Source organism: Uloborus diversus, chromosome 4, assembly GCF_026930045.1.
Source record: "Uloborus diversus isolate 005 chromosome 4, Udiv.v.3.1, whole genome shotgun sequence".
NCBI lineage: Eukaryota > Metazoa > Arthropoda > Arachnida > Araneae > Uloboridae > Uloborus > Uloborus diversus.
In genome coordinates this window covers 55,424,692-55,445,074 of record NC_072734.1, presented here as the reverse complement: position 1 = coordinate 55,445,074, position 20,383 = coordinate 55,424,692, and the positions used below count along the sequence as shown (strand labels likewise).

The window sequence follows — 20,383 nt, the reverse complement described above, 5'->3', positions numbered from 1 at the left end:
ATTTATTAAAACGGAAGATGTTACGGGGCTAAAGTTTAGCACTGAAAACAGGACAAGGGGTCATTGTTTTAAGCTATTTAAATCTCAGACTAACATGGATATTAGGAAAAATTATTATTTTAGCAGGGTAGTGGAACCTTGGAACAGCTTACCGGAAGAGGTGGTAATGAGCAAAGGAGTAGACAGTTTTAATAGGGCCATTGATCTTCACTGGGGATTGTTAATTGACTAGGACCAGTCTAGCTGGGCCCAGAGCCTGTTGCTGGTCGTCACTTTTGTATTTGTGTAAAATATTCGGATATATATCAAAGTATCGGATATTTTCGAAAATATGATGATCTTTTCAAAACCTGCTTAGGGGCCTCCACACTTCCAAATCCGGCCCTGAGATTCACTGCTTCAATGCAAAAATAAATAAATAAATAAAAATAATATTATTAATTTAGATTTAGAGTGTACCAGTGCTTGGATATGTAAAACGTAGTTCGGAATTTAACAAGAAATTCTGTTTAATTTTAAAGGCAGCAAATTGCATAATTTAAAAGACTTTTCAAAATATTAATATCTGTTTCAGTGCCATAAGATGCACTACTTTAATGTTAAAAATAGAATTTAAAGTGTGTACCAGCGCTTAGATATGCAAAATCCAGTATGGAATTTAACTAGAAACTCACTTCAATTTTAAGCAATTTACTATTATTTTTATTTTATTAATATATTATTATTTTATCAATGGGGGAGTGGCACTTTTCAGTATCGCCTATAGCGGCAAAACTACTAGAGCCGGCCCTAATTAGTACTGAAAGTGCGTTAGAAACAAGAGTTCTGGAGCTGTTAATCCCCTTCTCCCCTTATGTTGCACCACAGATATAAATATACTGTACAAAAACAATTTTAAAAATAATTTTTAAGGAAGAAAATAACTTTATTGCATTCACTTAGCTGGCACAGCTGTAAGGTAATTCAAAATCAAGTCATCAAAGTTAAAGCTCCATTGGATTTTTGGAGTTGTTTTTCTTCTATGAGAGAGTTGATATCTGAATAGTTCTGGTCTCAGTAAATTCACAACATTCAATGCATTTTTATGTATATTTTTTTTAACTGCATACTGCAAGGAAAAGTCTCATTTAAATAAGTAAATTGTCAAAAAAAACCCCTCAATGCCTCAATTCACTAGTTATTCATGCCAGTTCAGCAAAGAAGGAGCATTTTTAACTTGAAACTTGAAGCTAGTACTAGTTTCTTTGGCAATTTTCATTAAAGAAGTTTCTGTTTCATTAGATTCCATCTTTAATTGTAGGGGAAAGTTCCTAAGAAATATGAAAAATCTCAATCCTTAAGTTCCTTATTCGCAATGAGTTAGGGAGAGTTTCTGAGTGACGGTATATCTAATAAGTGAATTTTTGCAAAAAAAAAAACTGAAATTCATGCTCCAAGATTTATTTTGGTTCAGATTCTTGACCAGTGTCCACGGCCCAGTAGCACGCTGTCCCACAAGTGGGCCCCTGGCCCATGGGTTGGGAACCGCTGCTCTAAAGCCGTAGACTAGGAATTCTGAAGAGTAGCCACTGGCTACCAAAGTCTCAAAAAATGGTAACGTTTTTCAACTTTTGTAGCCATTTTTTAAAAAGTACATGCCGCAAGAAATATATTTAAACTTAAAAGAGCTTACTCTGAAATACGTTGCCAAGGGGCGGACTAATGCCTCAAATGTCTCAGAATTGGAAGCGCGTCGCAATAGCACAATATATGATTTGATTTTTGAGAGATAAAAAAGCACATGGTCACAACTTTGGGTGAATAAGACTTGATTTTTTGTTTGCCATTTTCAATGAAATGGTCACCCGTTGGCAACTGGCAGTTGCTAATGTAGAGCTTCTCTTGAATACAGGAATTACTTTCACCCTTTCTTGAAGATCGTAAGAATAATCTTGACATTCGCTTCTGTCTTATTTATGAAATATGTAATGCTATTAATAAAAGCAGCTCTAAAAATATTTTGCACAAATAATATTTTTTGTGTGTTTGCAAAGAGGATGTTTCCTGGCAAAAAATAGATAGAATTGAACAAATAGTGCATTAACACTAGAAAGACGACGTTTTGCGTATACCTGGAAAGACGAGCAGCGGTCACTTTGACCGCCATACTTAAAATAATAGAAATTTCCTCCTTTCGGGATTTTCACCCATATAAAAGATTTGTTTTATAATATCAAAGTTTAATTTAACAATTTAATCCTAATATAGTCTGCAAATAAGTCTCAGATAGCTTTTTTTTATTTTACGTTCGATCAAGTGAAATACACATGCTTTACACAATTGGCATTGAGAAAGAGGAAATTTGTACAAAAAAGAGGAAATTTTCTTAGCATGTAATAACTAACAAGTACTATAATCAACCATGCATGTGTTATTTAAAAAATATCTTAATCACGCAAGATACCGTACATTACTATCTTTTACAGTATTTCGAAATACTTATGTTATCACGTCACCTGTATATTAGTCATTAACAGTTTTTTGTTTGGAAGTTAGAACAAATGCTCGTAGTTTTAGTTCCGCATAATTTAATTTCACACTATTTTAATCTTTTTCCTGAGGTACTTACTTATTTATATGCAGCAAAATTGATCAGTGGGGATGACTTGGAGGAAATTGAAGAAATAGGAGTTCTGTTTTTGAAATTTTCTCTTTTTTTTCGGCGTCGGACCCTTTTCACTCTTTCTTTCACTACTTTTTAAATTTTGAGCATCAGTTTTTATTAGCGAGGTTTCTTCTCATTCTAACTCAGAAGAACAATCCTTTTCTGCAAATCTAGGCTCTGAAAAATATTCGCAATAATCTCATGAAAGCAAACTATTCTCATCGCTAGAAATATATTTCTCTTCAGATAAGTCAGACTGTTCATTCAAACCATAATCTGTTTTAGATATAAATCTGCAACAGTTTCAGGAGTTAATGTTCCTATAAGTTTTGCTTGTCAACGGTTCATCTCGACATCATGAAGATAATTATGTGACTGAGCACTTCATTATCACCGAAGAAAATAAACGTCAATGCTTCAAGCAAAGCACATGTTTTGGTGCACAAAACAATTCCATCAAACATTTTTGTAATTTACCTGTTTATATTTACTTCTTTTTAGACCCAAAGTAATAGCACGTGTCCAGTCACATGCTTTTCAAATTTACCTTTCCCAACTTTGCCCCCTGTGCAGATAGCAGAAAACTGAAACCATGCAACCAGCAGGTGTTTCGCATTTTCCTAACAGTTCAAAGAATTAAACCTGACCAACAGGTACTGCTCAAGCACAAAAGAACATTACTCACCCTGACAACTAACAATAGTCCATAGTACACACAACTGATAAGCGAAAAAAGAAGAAAACGGATGCATAAAGAAAGGTTCACTTAGCGGTCAAAATGACCGTAGTCAGTCTTTCTAGGTATAAACATTTATAGCGACTATAATAATAATCCTAAAAGGAAAAAAATTACTGTTGTAAAATCTTAATAAATAGTTAGGAAAAGTCAATGAAGGAAAAAGAGTTTGAAAATTAAACGCAGCAAATATGAGCATTTGAAAATCGTTTGCGGTCAAAATGACCGCTTCCGTCTTTCTAGTGTTAAAACTTGTGAAGAGAAAAGGGTTTTTGATAATTGAACATGCAAGTATGTTACAAGCAGTTAATTTAAAATGCTTGACTCTTGATTTATGTATGTGTTTTCAAAACAGCATAAAATTTCTTACACACTTAGATTGACAACTATGATGCTGCCAACTTTTACGTTTCAAAATTCTTTTGTTGTTTTTTTCTTGAAAAATTCTTTTCTAAAGTAATATAACCATTGAAATATATCTTTTTTAAATTACACATTCTGTGTCTGTGAGATAGCAGGGACTAGAAACCACACTAACATATTGACCTAAAAGTACTGGGTTCACTGTGGGAGGGGGAAATAGAGCCACTTATGCACCCTTCAAAGGTACTAATGACGCTCTATTACATAAATTTGGGGCTCTTAAATAGGTGTGGATTACCATTTGAAATGTTAATAACAGGATCTTAATCATATTATATAAGTACAAAAATAATTTTGAAACAATAAAATATTACAATATGAATACCAATTTTTGCAAAATGCTTGTATTATTGTATTCTTTCATCTTCAGGGGTAACTTTTTCTTGAATGGAATAGACTATATGTGTCACTACATATTTAAAATATTATAGATAGGGGACAATAAAAACAGAGTAAATGCATCACATTTCGTTTTGCCTTTCTATTTTACTTAGTCCCATGTTCCCTACTATTGATTTGAAATGTCATGTTCCCTTTTTCTCTTTAAATAAGGAAAAACCTGAAAACTACATTTCACTTACATTTCCACTTTTTGCTCTGCTTACCCCCATAACGAAGTTTTTGAAAAAGAATTGGAATTTTTAAAGATACATTTGAATATTTTATTATTGATTTTAGTACAAAATGTCCACATTTTAAAAGTGAAAAATCAAACTGGTGTGCATCTCTTCTTTCATTTAATCCTTGTCTGCCATATTTTATTTAATCCTTTTTACTTTCTTCTATATCTAATATATATAAGAAAGTATTGGAAAGTATTTTCAAATTTTGACGGATTCGAAACTTTTGAGGCGTGCTGAGTCCAATTTAACCATTTTTGGAAAATGTCTGTGTGTATAAGTGACAAAATGTTGTGTGTGTATATGTGTGACCAGTTTTTGCAGCCGCTCTACAGTAAAAGTTACTGCATGAAATCGAACGAAATTTGATACACATATGTACCCCTATGTGAGCTTGTGCCCATTGGTTTTTGGCGCAAATTCCTCCAAGGCTGGTGGAGCAATGGGACGTTTCTTGAGTTATGCGTGTCTGCTATTCCCCTGAAAGTAACTGGGGGAAACACAACATTTGGTCCATATATTGCCCCTAATATGTACAGGTGCTGATTCAATGTTGGTGTCGAAAACTCAAAGGGGGGATGAACTATAGAATGTTTTTTGTCGTCACTTGTGACTGCTATATCTCAAGAAATAATGAACCGAATCAAAAAAAAATTTATCTACAAGTATCCTTTAGAGGGTACAAGAGCCGATTCTATTTTCACGTCAATAACTGAAAAGGGGCAGGTACAATCGAACCTTCTCTCGTTTTCCTTGTGAGTGCTATATCTCAAAATGTAATGCTTCGTTCTGACAGAAAGTTGGAATTAGGGATTGCAATACCGGTATACCGAATTCCGATATTTGGAGCAATTTTGCAATTTTGTAATACCAGTATTTGCTGAGGTAAAATACCAGAATTTTTGGTACAGTAAAATCCCTCTAATGCGGACACTAACGGGACAAATTTTTTTGTCCGCAATATAGAGGTGTCCGCAGGACAGGGGTTTAATAATGTTATTTGCATTGGAACTGGGAAATTAAAAATTGTCCGCATAAGAGTGGTGTCCGTCTTTGAGGGGTGTCCGTTAGGAGGGGTTTCACTGTATTAGCTGAAAATAATAAAATAATTAAAGAATTTTCAATTTAACATATTCATTATCGAATTCTAAATGTACATTTCTTTCCCATGATACAGAACCAACATCTATCAATCGATGTAAAAATTTTGCTTCAAAAGCAGGAACTAATATAATATCATAAAATAAAAGTGGTGGAAAGATTGCAGACTAAGCTTTTCATTACAAGATGCTGAGATAAAGCAGTTATGTGTGTAGTTGTGCATCATGCTTTAACTTTTTCTATTTCCCTGATCACCTCCTTTCCTTTTTGAGATAGTTAATTTTGAATGTAATTTCAAATGTATCTGTTTTAAAAATAATTTATTCCAACCGTCAATTGCAGTAATACTTTGTTATTTTCTTTAAATATTTTTCTCAACTGTACTGAATTTTGAAAAAAAAAAAAAACTTTTGCTTGTTAGTAAAAAAAAATGGTAATATGTTGTCACCGGTATTGGTTTGGTGTCATGTCTTGCTTTATGCTAGGGAAAATAATATTTAGAAATCATATAGCGCCTTAAAAATTTGCATAGAAGTTAAGCAAAATCATTTTTCAGATATTTACATAATTATAACTAAAGAATTTTGAAAAGAACGTGAAAACGAATAAGAGAAACTAACAAGATCCAATTTAGTCATCGTACATTTCAAACCAAAGGCTAATAATAAAAATCAAACACAAACCTTTCCAGCTCAAGATTAAATGATGTTAATATCGTAAAAGTATCATCTCTCGGAAAAAAATTACAACTAGCTATAAATCTAAAATATATATAATATTAATACGCACAATACAAAGGAGACACACACATACAGAAAGATTTGATTTTTCCAAAAATAACACGCAAGAGACCGAATTATTTGAAGATTAAGGTTTTCTAGACAATTAGAGAAGGTGTATCGCGCATTTTTAGCCATACCACTGACCTGCATGAGTTCAGAAAGAGTATTTTCAACTGTAGGAAAGTTAAGCACTAAATGAGTTCCAGGCTTAGAAACAAGACCATTCAATAGATGCATTATGTTTTTTACTAGTATTAATTTTTTATTATGACATTTGTTCCTTCATTTTATATTTGTTCACAATAGTTTTCATAAATAATACAATTAGTGTACAAAATTATCAAATGTGGCAAAAAAACAATATGTTTTCAAGCATGTTTTAAGAAATTTCAAGTACCAGTATTCTGGTATCACGTTTTAAAAATGCCGAATACCGGTATTGAATTTTTGGTTTGGTATTGCAATCCCTAGTTGGAATAAATGTGAACCTATAATGTAAACTGGCGATGGTTCAATTTTGGCGCCAATTGCTCCAATGGGGGCTTTTTTTTTTGTGCGAATAAAAATAGTTTTATTAAAATGCAACAACATGAAAGATAAATCGTAATAGACTGTTGTCTGCGTATTTCGTATGATTTTAATTGATGAGAAATAATCAAAAATATTATCTCACTGATTTAAAATGTTTAACTGTTGCCGTCTTATATTTGTTATAATGAATGATAATATGAATAATGGTAATGAAACATAATGAAAGATAAATTCATATTATAAATGAAAGATATGAGCTCTAATGAAGATTTTTGAACTTAGTTTTAAGATTTAGGTTATTCTCATGAAAATAGTGCAAATCAAGTTGCACACTTTAGACTTTTTTTCAGTTAATTTGAATAATTTATAATTATTAAAATTAGTGGTAAATATTAATTTTAATAATTACCACTATTTGATCTTTTTATTTTTTTATTGAATCTCCATTCATTAGTGTATAATCAAACATCAGTGGAAAATTTATAATGGATTTAAAAATATTTTAACTACTCTTACATATTGAATGTATAGAGTGGACTTAAAAAATTGTTTTGAAACTTAATAATTATAAGAACACTATAAAATGAGATCTATTCTGTTGCTGCTGTCATTATATTGACAATTTCAGGAGAAAAAACTTTTTTATTATACATTAATATAAATGCATAAAAGTAAAAATTACCTAGTCTTCTTTAAAATGTTATCAGATTCAGTGTCAATGTTTATTTTGTTTTTGAAATGGCTTTGAGAGAGTGGACAACGTGAACCATGAACCATCGAAAATGTTTGGACATAAGTAAAAAAATTTTTTCTTCATGGAAATTCCTTTTTCTCAAGTTGTATTGGAAAATTTCTGTTCGTGTGAAAGATGTAATTTAACTGATATTTTCTATTGGTGTTTCATTTCTGCGATCTTAAATTATATTTTACCTCCTAATGATTTGAAGTGACATAATATTTTCCTTCTTGTTTTAAAGCAAAGTGTTTTTGAACCCATCTTAAATTAGTTATGTAAAGGGTGTCTCAAAATTAACGCAAGATTTGAATCTGCCGCCATTTTTGCAATAAATTGTGGGCAATCTTGAAAAAAGAACAATTTGGCAGCTGAGGGTCTAGGGTTATTACAAATGGAGCGTTTTTGATTCTATAATGCGTTTTAATTTTCAAACATTATTTGAAAAATAATGAAAGTTTGGGCGGGTCAAGCAGTTTACTGTTATTGGCGCTCGATATCACAATTAGGTAATGCGCAGGTGGTTGTGGGATTGCTGACATAGACGTTTGACTTCAAATAACCCCATAGGGAGAAGTCTAATGATATAAAATCACACGATCTAGGATGCAATTCATATCACCGAAACAAGAGAGTACACGAACAGGAAATTCCTCATGCAGTGATTGAATTGTTTCGCTGGCTGTATAATAGCATAACACTCCATTTTTACTAACCCTAAACTCCCAGCTGTCAAATTGTTCTTTTTCCGTAGCTGCCAACAATTCACAGCAAAAATTGCGGCAAATTCAAATCTTGCGTTAATGTTGGGACACCCTTTACAAGCAAGTGATGCTTGGTTGTGTGTAATTAAATGGAAAATCAATAAAACAATCTGATTAATTGGTGATAATTATTAAAATTGATTTTTAGAATAAAAGCAAAACGTTGGACAGGATTTGTAATTTTTTTTCCAAAATGACCCATCAATATTATGAAATATGTTAATTTATGAGTATAGCAAGTAAGTGAAGTAAACTTTTTGTTTGGTTTTATCTTATAATTTTGCCCATATTGGTATTAGCAGTATTAATAGTTTTAATCTTGAATTTATAATTTTGTTAGCAAATATTTGGTAAATTGACTGCCACGAAGATGTTTTTTATGTATTTTTTGGAGGCATGGCAAAAATAGCAGATGGCACATTATAAATATGAAGGCCATGATTAGTAGATCATCAATTTTAGTTTTTGTTTCCCTCTTTAAATTTACTTACCTAGCACATCACTGAATGTATGTTTATTTTGCAGGGATCTCAAAACTTAGCAACTTTGTACAGTTTCACTGTGCCGATAATTACTGATGTGTCGGGAAATAATATTGAGTGCAGTAACTTGGAGGTTTCCACTGCGGAAAGGGAAGAGATTGCTGAAAGGGAAGAGGTTGAAGCTGCTACAAATGCAATAGTCATACCACATGAACATTGCTACATTGAGCAGCCAGACACAGAAGAAAGGAGAAAAGACACTTGTGATAAAGCAGTCGCTACTGTCACAAAATATCCACAGACGCTCAGTAATGAAAAAAAAGATGACCCTGCAGAGGTTGCCGAAATGCATTTTGGCAATTTTATCGCATATAGTTTATTGACAATCAAGGATGTTAAAAAAAGAGATTTGTGCCACATGGAAATTATCCAGACACTCGCTAAATATAAAAAATAGGAATTCTTTAATGTCCTGTTTTCCTTTAACTTTTTTATGTTAATAAAATATTTTAGATAAATTTTTGTTATGTCTTCTTGAGCAGAAAATCATTTTAAAGTTGAAAACAATCTGAAATTCAATTTATAGACCTCTTAAGGATTTTAAGTTAAATTTCAAAACAGTAATTTTGAAGAAAAGTTTTCTGGAAAAAAAAAAGAGTAAGCATTGTGGTGAAATTAAATCAATTATCAATGAAAAAGTTTTCATTGATAATGTCTGATTTCTAATACTTGAAAGCTTTTTCAAGTATTAGAAATCAGCCAGCCATAAGTGATTTTTATTTGAAGTATAAATTTATTGAATTTTTTGTTGTTTTGCATTGGATAACTTTACTATATTTTGTTTTGAACAGAAGAAGAAAAAAAAGTTTAAAAAATTTATAGAATGGTGGCGTAAATTATTGGTTTGATATATTTTCTCTTCTCCACATGTGTGCAGCATATATGGCATCAAATTCATGTTGATTGCAGAGACATTTTTAATGTTTTTACTAGTGTGGAAAAGTTGTTCTAAGAAATTGGTAATGTATTGAAGTCATCATCATCCCCTTTGTCCTGGATAAATAGTTTGATTGCGTTGTTGCAACTGTCCTTGCAATGCAAGTTCGCAACAGAGTAGTTTAATGATGATTTTCTACAAGTGACCTTAAAAGCAATCGGTCAAAATCATCTTCAAGAGTCCGTCAGGAGCAACATCTGATTCCGAGAATTTCAGCACGAGTTGGTCATTCCTCTTTTTCCCCCATTTACCCCCAATTCGGTACTTCACCAATTAGTTCCTTGCTACAGGTGTACCTGGTGGTACGGCAGAGTTAGAGATCAGTCTGGATGTTTACATCTACTTTGATAAATAATCTGTAATGGAACTCATTGAGGGACTTTTCTGTGTATGTTTTTAGATATTATATGATTTTAGATTTCTTGTACATTTTGACAGCACCATACCATGAGAGATACATATGGATGCCTCACTTGCCAAATCGATTAACTCCAGTTTTTACAAAAATCATCATCTCTGCTTTAATAGTGCTTAATCAATGCTTAGCATGTTAATTTATATTAAAGTTTTGGTTCAGTACATTTCTGACCATGTGATTGCTGAAAATGTAAAACACGATCCAGGAAGATTGGGCGCCACGAACTTTGGACGCCGAGCATTTTTGACACCGGGAACTTTGGGCGCCGAGCATTTTGGGCATCGCAAATTTTGTGCGCCGGGAACATTTGGTGCAGGGACCTTTGGACGTAGAAAAAATTTGTTTGCTTCAGCGGTATTGGATTTCGGCTTTTCTCGCCTGCTTTTGCTTGACGCTGTTTGATTATTTTTTGTCCTACTTTAGCTATTATGGTTGGATAAATATTAAAATAAATTGCTGCAATGCTCATTTATCGCGATGGCCGATGTCTGTCTGTATTCCAGTTCCAGAGCTTAGAATGCAATAACTAGGGGTGCCATCCCTCAAGTGCGATTGCCCCCCACCCTGGCAAAATTTTACTGGGTATATCCCTAAACACAATCCTTCAGTGGTGAGACTGAGATCCCTTTAAAATACCTTCTCTAAAGCTGTCAGTATTGTAGACTTTTTCATGCATCCCCGCCCCACCGGCAACTCCTGCTTCAGCCTTTATTTTTAGAATAAATTACTGGAATATTTAATTGATAAAATATCCCATGGTCGCTCTCTATTGCAGATTTTAGTCTGCTTCGCAACAAAAAACGCGACCCCCTACTGTAGAAACTTAACTAAAAGTATTTTTCAAGAAATTCTCTAAAAATTTTAAAACTATAATCCTTGCCCTAACTCACCCCACCCTTACATAGGTACCCTTCTATTAGCTCTTATTATTACAACAGATCTGAACCATTTATTTGTTGAGATGGCCTATGCTTATCTTTATTGCAGATCTTAGATAGCAGAAACATTAGTTGAGGATGGCCACCCCCCTCCTTTCCAAATCGGAAAATATTTGTTCAGTGTCACAACTAAACCCCACTTGGAGTCTACGTACCAAATTTCAACTTTCTAGGACATACCAATCTTGAGTTATGCGGCATACATGCATACGCACATTAAAATTTTGAAAAAGATAGTTAAAAAATTTGGCTTATTCAAAGTTGAAGCAATATTTGGAGGCAGCTTGAGAATTTAATTTGAGATACATAGTTACATCTAATGCAGAGGAGGGGGGAGAGGCAATCCCTCCTCCCCTCCCCCGCATCAGATGTAACACACTGATCTAAACTGATATATTTGCTATGTTGAACAAAAGAAAAGCATCTGTCCCAGAAGAGTACAGGTAACTTATGCTTAACAGGAAGTCAAGGAATATTCCATTATTTTGCTCAAATACAAGTATTATATCAGTTTCTCTTTAAGAATTTTTTTGAAAAAGAGAGCACAAACATGTTCACAAAATTCGTAATTCATATATTTTAACAGCTTTTTGTTAGTGTGTGTATTCATACGGCTAAATGTTAGACAAATAAGAAATATTTTTAAGTTAAAAACATTTATTATGAAAAAAATATGCATAGGATCAATGATATTGTTAAATGGTTCTTACACACAATTAAAACTTATTTTCAAGGATAAAATGATTTTTTTTTTTTTTTTTTTTTTTTTGTAAGGATTAGATGGGACTACAACCGTGGAATTTTTTTTAAACCAATGAAATAATAAGTGCTGATTTGGTTTCAGTTTATATAAAAGTGTCAGAGCATTAAACAAAACCGTTTACACCGCCCTATAAAAGCTTCAAAATCAGTCTTTAATAGAGGGATCTGATTGACAGCCACTGATCCTGATCTAAATTTACAATAAAAGCCTAGTAGTCAACCCCCTTCATAGCGAGTTCGGGATGTAACCATCCCTCAATCGTTACGGCCTGATAAATGGCCTCAACTGAAAGCCTATGTCGTTAATGTATTTTCAAAAGTTTGTAACGATTACCAAACGCAAGAGAACCGGCTGAAACGATCAAAATTTTTATAAAATTTCCTGATTTTTTCAACATTTGTCCTAGAAACATTCTTATCAATTTCTTCATAGCCAAACACCACTAATTGGCAATTCTTCCCCTTTTTTCACCAGATCACCCTGGTCCAAACCACATTCCTCAACTATTATTCCACTGTGTAATGAACTTCATACTAGGTCTAGGAAAATTGGGCACCGTCGATTCGAATACCGTGAAAGCAAACAAATTTTTTCGGCATCTAAAGATCTCTGCACCCAATGTTCCCGGAGCCCAATCGACGGCGCCCAATCTTCCCATTCCGTGTCGTAACACGAGGTTCTATTTACTTCAATGGATAACACCACCTTCTTCATAATTTTTCTCTACTTTTTGTTTTACGGAGTTAATCGATATGGCAAGTGAGGCATCCATAATATGACCCCAGCCGCCTCAATGGCTTCACGGGAAGAACTGTTGATATATACTTGAGATATATTAATGTTGTATGATTTTAGATTTCTGATATATTTTGACAGCAGAATGTTTTTATTAGTTGGGGAATTGGCTATCAAGAAGGCAACCAGGAAGACTTTCTCTCAAATGATAGACCGAAGAATTTTTCCATCTGATGATAGCCGTCGTCGCAATATCAACGTCAACATCACCTAAAGCTCAGACCGTATTTGTTTCGTTTTTCAACAGCTTCATCATTAGTGGATTTTTCAGTTGACTGTTATTATGAAAATTGGACAAAAATCTTATTGTTTGACTTTTGTTTCAATTTTCTAACTGACATTGATGTCCATATGGTTTATACAGTCGTCCCTTTTTGCCTAACAGTTTTGTAGACTAGGTGTCTTTCTGCACGTTCTCAGTCTACCAATTCATACTGCATTTACTTAATTTTGCAAGTCTTCGGTCTTCGTCCGATTGCTTGGTAAAGGGCTGTCCATAAATAATGTCACATCTTTTTTCAACATTTTTACCCCCCCCCCCCCAAGTTCGTTTTACAAGCTACTTTTTCATTAACATATTCGTATTTTAAAAAATGCTTGATATGTCACACTTATTACTCTTTCCTTCCCCCTTGTCACAAAGTCACATAATTTCACAGACCCTCCCCCCTCCCCCCCGTAAACATCATTTTTGTAGTAATCCACGAACACTTCTTTATTGTTCATTAGTATTGTCGAATTCATTGAAGAAAGAGGAAGTGCGCGATCCTTTCGAGTCAGTTTGAAATTTGTGAATGGAAAGTGTTGTATTTTTTGCCATTAAAGTGCATGTTTGAAATTCTGTAATTTTTGATAGGTTGAATGAAATATTACAAAATAGCATACCAAATTGAAGGAAATTTAACGCTCTAACAACTTTGTCGTTGACAATTTTCATGAATACTGATCTTAGGCACTATAGGAGCACAGTGGCGTAGCTAGGGAGGGGCGGTCCGCCCCGGGCGGCACTTTTCAAGGGGCGGCAAATTAACCTTTTTGATGCGAAAAAAAACCCGTATTTTTCAAATAAGAAAATTATGGTTTAAATCTGTTACTGCAGGCAAAAAGAAAGTCTTAGATTTGTAAGACTCTTGTGTCGCTACCAGATCAAAATCACTTACGTATGTAAAAAACTTTTTTGATTTTTTTTAAAAACTTTCAAAAGTCTTTCTTAATAGCATATCAGTACAATTCCTTGTTTAATTTCTGAGGGGGCGGTAGTGGACATTCATGGGACCAATGTCTTCTTAGACTGTAGAAGTTTACTCCAGGAGGAAGAAAACACTCAAGTTTTCCCATTTTCGTTATAAGAAAGAGTTAACACTGTATTTTAAGAGACTTTCTTGAAAACCCAGAGAAATAAAACTTTTTTTTTTTAACTTCAAGAAAATGGTGACATGAGTAAGAAAGGGAGGGGGGAGTGAAAAATGGCACACGGAACAACATATAGCTTATGACAGGGGTGGCTTTATATGTTGCAGGGTTTACTTTGATTTCTCATTTATTACAAAATTTCTCTATTTCAAAAGAAGTAAATAGGAATTCTGTTTTCTCGCTTTTGAGCGTAGAAAATCTATCCAACAACTTTGGATCATATGTTAGACTATTCCTTATGGAAAGAAAGCGAATTTCATTTTCCAACATTTGGTTTGGACCCTCATCTTGGCCAAGCATAGTCTAAAATTGTTTTTTAGCGCATTCAGTTTCAAACAATTCCGGTTGGGAACTTCTCCAACCTCCACTCTATATAGTCTTAACAGCGTGAAAGATAGCTTCAAAATGTTTTTATGAGGGAGAGCTCTCGAATTTTGCATCTCATTCCTGATATCACCAAAGATAACTTACAGTTTTAGACCTCAATGTTTAAAAATTTCTATGTAGAACCCCGAACCCTGTCTTTTCCTCTAACGTAACAAACACAGTTAAAAATTACATATTTAGGACTTGAATTCTGAAAACCTTCCTGGAAAAAACTCTCCCCTCTCTTCTAAAGTCTCAACATATATCCTAAAATTACGTTTTTAAACTTTGATACTTCGATTACTCAATTTTATTACTCAATTTTTGAAAACAGCATTTGAACCTTGGCTATGCTTTATCTCCTAACGTGATCACTAATAGCTTAAAATACGTTTTTAGGACTTCAGTTCCGGAATTTTTCCGAGAAAGATATCTTAACCCACTCCCCCTCGTCTAAAGTCACCAAAGATTAAAACTGCGTTTTGAAAACTTCGATTTTGAAAACTTTCCTAGGAAGGAAAGCCGAACTCCTCAGACCTTTTCCTAAAGTCCCCAAAGATAGCCCAAAATTTCGCTCATAGAAATTTGCGTGGGTGAGAGAACTCGCTAATCCTTCTTTCTTAAAGATAACCAAAAATGAACTTCAGCTTTAAGAAAGATTTTTGGGAGGGAAACCTACCTCTGCCCCCTTTTGCTCCTAACATTATCAATATCAAACAAAGCCTAAAGTCGGGCGTCAATTACGGAATGTTTCCATTAGATAGCCGCCTGGCTTCACAGCATTTTCGGTGCTATTAGGTGTTAGGGAACCCTTTAACGTCACCAAAGATGGCGTAGAATTTCGTTTTTGAGACTTTGGTGCTGAACAAATTTTAAGGAAAGAAGCCGAACCTTCCCTATTCGAATAAATCACCAAAGATGCCCTTAAAATTGATTTCAATTAAAAAAATATTTAAGTAAGGAGCCTCAGCGCCCCTTCCTCACCTAACGCTTACAACCGCCTTAGAATACACATGCAACTGCGTTGCCAAAGATAGCCTAAAATTGCATATTTCAGAGCTGAAAGTTTTCGAATTGAGTATCCAACCATCTGATTTTCTTAAACTCTCCACAAAATAACCTAAGCTGCATTTTAAAACGTTGATTTCGGAACATTTCTCTGCTGTGCCCACCGATCCCCTAACGTCAACAAAGAAACACTAAAAGAGACTTCTGTTTTGAAAAAAATCGGAAGCAAACCCAACCCGCTCTTTCTCTACACTTTACCAAAAAACTGCCTAAATTTTGAACTTTTTAGGTAAATTTTGCAATTTTCTTCAAGTGGCCCCCTTCCTTCTTTTTTTTTCTCCTGTAAGTATGTAGAAAATAATTACGTCTTTTTTTTCTTTAACTAAATTTCTAGCTTTAATTTCAACACTCTTGACAGTTTAAAGTATTAGCTATTTTACAACGAAAGGGCAGCAAATTGAAGAACCGCCCCGGGCGGCAAACACTAGCTACGCCACTGGGAGCAAATGTTTGACAAAAAGAGAGAATTTTTTCGAAAATCATTGATTTTTCATAACATATAACTGGAAAATTATTGGAAATTTAGCAAATATGTGTAGAAACAGTTTCATAGTAAGTTTATTTAGTTTTAATTTTTATTTTAAACGCATTTTTTCCACCGTTTCCGGCAATTTCTCGAAAAACCACAAATTTTCTTCTCCCCTCCCTTCTACCTTTAGCTCACCCCCTAGGGTCTGGGACTTTTAATATGTTTACTTACTAACTACCCCTATAACAATATTCTGAAGTCAAAAATTTTCGCACATTCCATGCACGCTACAATGTGTTCATTGACTGGACTATGCTCTTTCTTCTTTTAAATGGTTCAAACTTATAAACTTCTCCAATTCGCAACTCCAGGACTCGAATACGCTACCTTGCGGTGTATAACAATACTAAAGAAAAGGGTAAAACATTCCATTCCACGTGTTTTCTTTGGGGAAAATTAAATACAAATACAAAAGTGACGACCAGCAACAGGCTCTGGGCCTAGCTAGACTGGTCCTAGTCAATTTACAATCCCCAGTGAAGATCAATGGCCCTCTTAAAACTATCTATACTCTCTTGCTCATTAACACCTCTTCTGGTAAGCTGTTCCAAGGTTCCACTACCCTGCTAAAATAATAATTTTTCCTAATATCACGTTAGCCTGAGATTTAAATAGCTTAAAACACTGACCCCTAGTCCTGTTTTCAGTGCTAAACTTCAGCCCCGTAACATCTTTCATTTTAATAAATTTAAAGACCCCCGAAAAAGAGAAAATACCCCTAGAAACAACCTCCCCCTAAAAATCCCTGCCAAAACGAATTTGTAGAAAAAATTCAAGTAGTTTAAAACGAAAAAATCTGGGCCTGCACACCCACAATGATTTGTCGTGCTTGGAAAACAAATAAATGTAGAATGCATTTAATAATCACACACACACACACACACACACACACACACAAAAAAAAAAAAAAAAAAAAAAAAACAATGTTTTATCTTAGTTTTAAATTTATTGGAAGAAAGAAAAATAGTTGGAAAAATGAATTCATTTACTTTGAAAGACTTGAGTACTTGCGAGGATTCAACACTCGCCGTTAGCAAGTACGACACGTGTGAATGTGTATGAGACCCTGGAATGAAGAAGAAAATGGCTATGCTCCGGCGCACCTCTCCCTCACCCCTTTCAAGTCCTGGGATCTTAACAAAACTGCAGAGGGGGGGGGGGGCTTATGGAACGCATTACTTGTTTCGCTGAACGTGCAAATCAGCAACGAGCTTGCAATAAATGGGCGTAAATGTGAAACAGGTTTGAAGGTTAGAAATAAGTTGGGAATGTGTTTAGTCGGATATAGGTTGGTTTTAAACCATCCTCCGATGCTTCGAATGATCGGATGAGCGTATGAAAAAAACCAATATCTAACCAAAACATATTTCCAACCATTGCGATGCATTTTCAACCTTTCTCCAACGTAAATCCGATGGTTTGTGCTACCTGGGGTAACTCTGAAATTAAAAAAATCGAAACAAATTTTTTAAATTAACCGATTCGGGAATTCGAGAGAAATAACTCAGCTGCAAATGCAAAACAATAAGCGCTAGCCAAGCAAGGCAAAGAAGTATCATCTTCTTTCGATAATAATTTGTAATGTCATATTGAATTTTCTAGCATTAATTGTTATTCTTGTCAGGTCACAATTATTATTTAATTTTATCAAGAATTGATAAATATCGAATTCAACATCGTGGAAATTGCTGCTTAGAACTACGAACTACGTAGTTTGCATTAATCTTTGACGTTTAGTAATGCTTCTTGAATTCTCATTTCTTTCTACGTGGGCCAGAATATCCACAAGATTTTGAAAATTAATTTAAAAAGAATGAAGCGAAAAAATTATACATACGATCAAAAATCACAACACTTTTAGCATTTTCTTCGTTACCACATGCGTTTGTTTTAGTTTTTTCGTCCGCCATTAGACAGTGACTGCAGTGCCCCCTATAGTTCGTTGGAGTTGCGAATTCCTTTGCACGACATTCAACTAAAATTTTTGGATAAATATTATCAGGTTCCGGATCCTTAGTCTCTTTATTTTTTTTCAAATGAAGTAAAACGTCATCCATGGAAAATACAAAGTCCTCAAGCAGTTTTATAGCTTGTGTCTTGTTGGTGTCAACTGTTGCGATAGTTATCGTTAAAAACACTCGAAAAAAAAGTTATTAAGAACATTAGCAATATCATTATCGTCCTGAATTAAAATTCCGTGCTCATCAACCACCCAGTAAGCAAAATATCTTGCCTCAGCATTGCATAAAGGTTGACATGCAAGAAAAATCATCTTGCATTAATGCTGCCTCAATATTGTTATGTTACTCCATTTCTGCTGTCAGCAGGCTGCCACAATATTGACTGACAAGGTGTATGCAGCATAATATCAGGAAAATATCAAGGTATGCTGCTTTTGTAATATTGCATACGTATTGAAATGACAGGAAAATATAAAGATGTTGTCATGACAGCATGAAATCAAGGTCTAGGCAAGATGATCATGCTTTTGTAATCTTGCATACGTATTGATATGACATTATAATATCAAGATGTTGTCATGACAGCATGAAATCAAGGTCTAGGCAAGAGGATCTTGCTTTTGTAATATTGCATACGTATTGATATGGCAGGAAAATGTCAGGATACATTGACATGACAGTATGAAATCAGCACGTTTGCAAGGTGTTTTATCCATTTATTTATTTGTATTATTTTCACTTTAAACTCAAGAATTAAATTTCATTCTTTAATTATTTCTGTTATTCTTCAAGATAGTTTTCTAGCCTAAGAATATTTTCTTAAAGCTGACATCTGCTCGGAAACTCATATAAAGATATTAATAGTACTCGCAATTTAATTTAAAAAATGAAACTTTCTTCGTTTTGCGTAATGATAATATATATATATATATATATATATCAACGCACAGCCAATACTGCTGAAGCTTCAGACTTGGAATTTGGCAGGCATGTCCGCATGATTACGGAAGTAACCACTAAGAAAGGATTTTTCGAAATCTCAATTAGTTCAGGAGATAATTATTAAAACCCCTTCATTTCTGCGAAATTAAAAACTTGACATTGAAATTCAAATCCTTTATTTTCGAAGGCTTTCCTCCATTCAAATCATTATTCAGTACTTCATCTCAACTTTTGGTCGATAGCGAATTATAAATTTGATAATGTTTATGTTTCTCACATGATTCATCGAGGCTTTTCTCAAGTCAAATCATGTTTCTGTCTTTTGCTTTTACTTTTTCAAAACTAGAAACGAAGTTTTTAAGAACATCATCACAGGCGGACTATCCTTTTGAATTTAGAAGAGTGCAGTTTCCTGTTAAAGTTTGCTTTGCAATAACCATTAATAAGTCACAAGGACAGACATTAAAAGTAGAAGGGATCGATTTAAGAGAAGACTTTTTTTCACACGACCAATGTTATGTAGCTTGCTCCAAAGTCAGTTCAACAAGCAGTTTAATGATTTTAGCACCAGAAAAAAAAACTAAAAATGTTGTACGAAGTTCTAGCTTAAACATAGGTATAACAATAAAATGTGGATGACCTGTGTTTGCAGAGATAATCAATACTTAAAAAGGATCGTTAATAACAGTTAAAGATCGGTTAAGGACAAGGGCATATATATATATATATATATATATATATATATATATATATATATATATATATATATATATATATATATATATATATATATATATATATATATATATATATATATATAAGGAGTCCAGGGTCCCCGGGTTCCTCCCCAAATTAGAAAAAGTTATAGGTTATAAGTAATTACTATAGGGGATTTTTGAAACTAGGTGCACCAAGCACTGTTAACCCCTGCTAATTCCATTACCGAGCAATGCCGCGTACGGGAATGCTAGTTGTACTATAAAGACATAAAATGCCTAGTTAGGAATAATTGCGGAAGGTTTTATAGTACATTTAAGAGTAAAGATAGCAAAATAATAAATAAATAAATACAATAAAGTACATTTTCAAATGGATGTCAGCATTGAAAATATCCCATGGGCAAAGCATATGAATTTATCTTAAAGAATAACATAAATAACCATTGAATAAAATTAATCTTACTCGTGAGATTGAAATGATAATACGAAATTCTGGGCTTCATGTCCTTTGTTTCGAAGTTTAAGATCGAAAAAAGTAATTTTCGGCCATTTTTAACATTGATCGCACATCGTCTGCGATATGACTTGTTTAGTACTATATTAATAAACGAATGCAAATATCAGTCATTCATAAGTTATTCCAAAAACAATAATATTC

The 20,383-nt window shown here is 33.7% G+C and overlaps 1 protein-coding gene across 1 annotated transcript in view; it reads left to right on the top strand.

Annotated features, from left to right (window-relative positions):
* The window catches only part of LOC129221302 (uncharacterized), a 29,855-nt gene extending 20,521 nt beyond the window's left edge, over positions 1-9,334 (top strand). Inside the window, exon 4 of the mRNA XM_054855762.1 lies at positions 8,860-9,334. Within this exon, the coding sequence (XP_054711737.1) occupies positions 8,860-9,273 (414 nt within the window). The 3' untranslated portion in view covers positions 9,274-9,334. The remainder of the gene's footprint in view (positions 1-8,859) is intronic.
* The last annotated feature ends 11,049 nt before the right edge of the window (positions 9,335-20,383 follow it).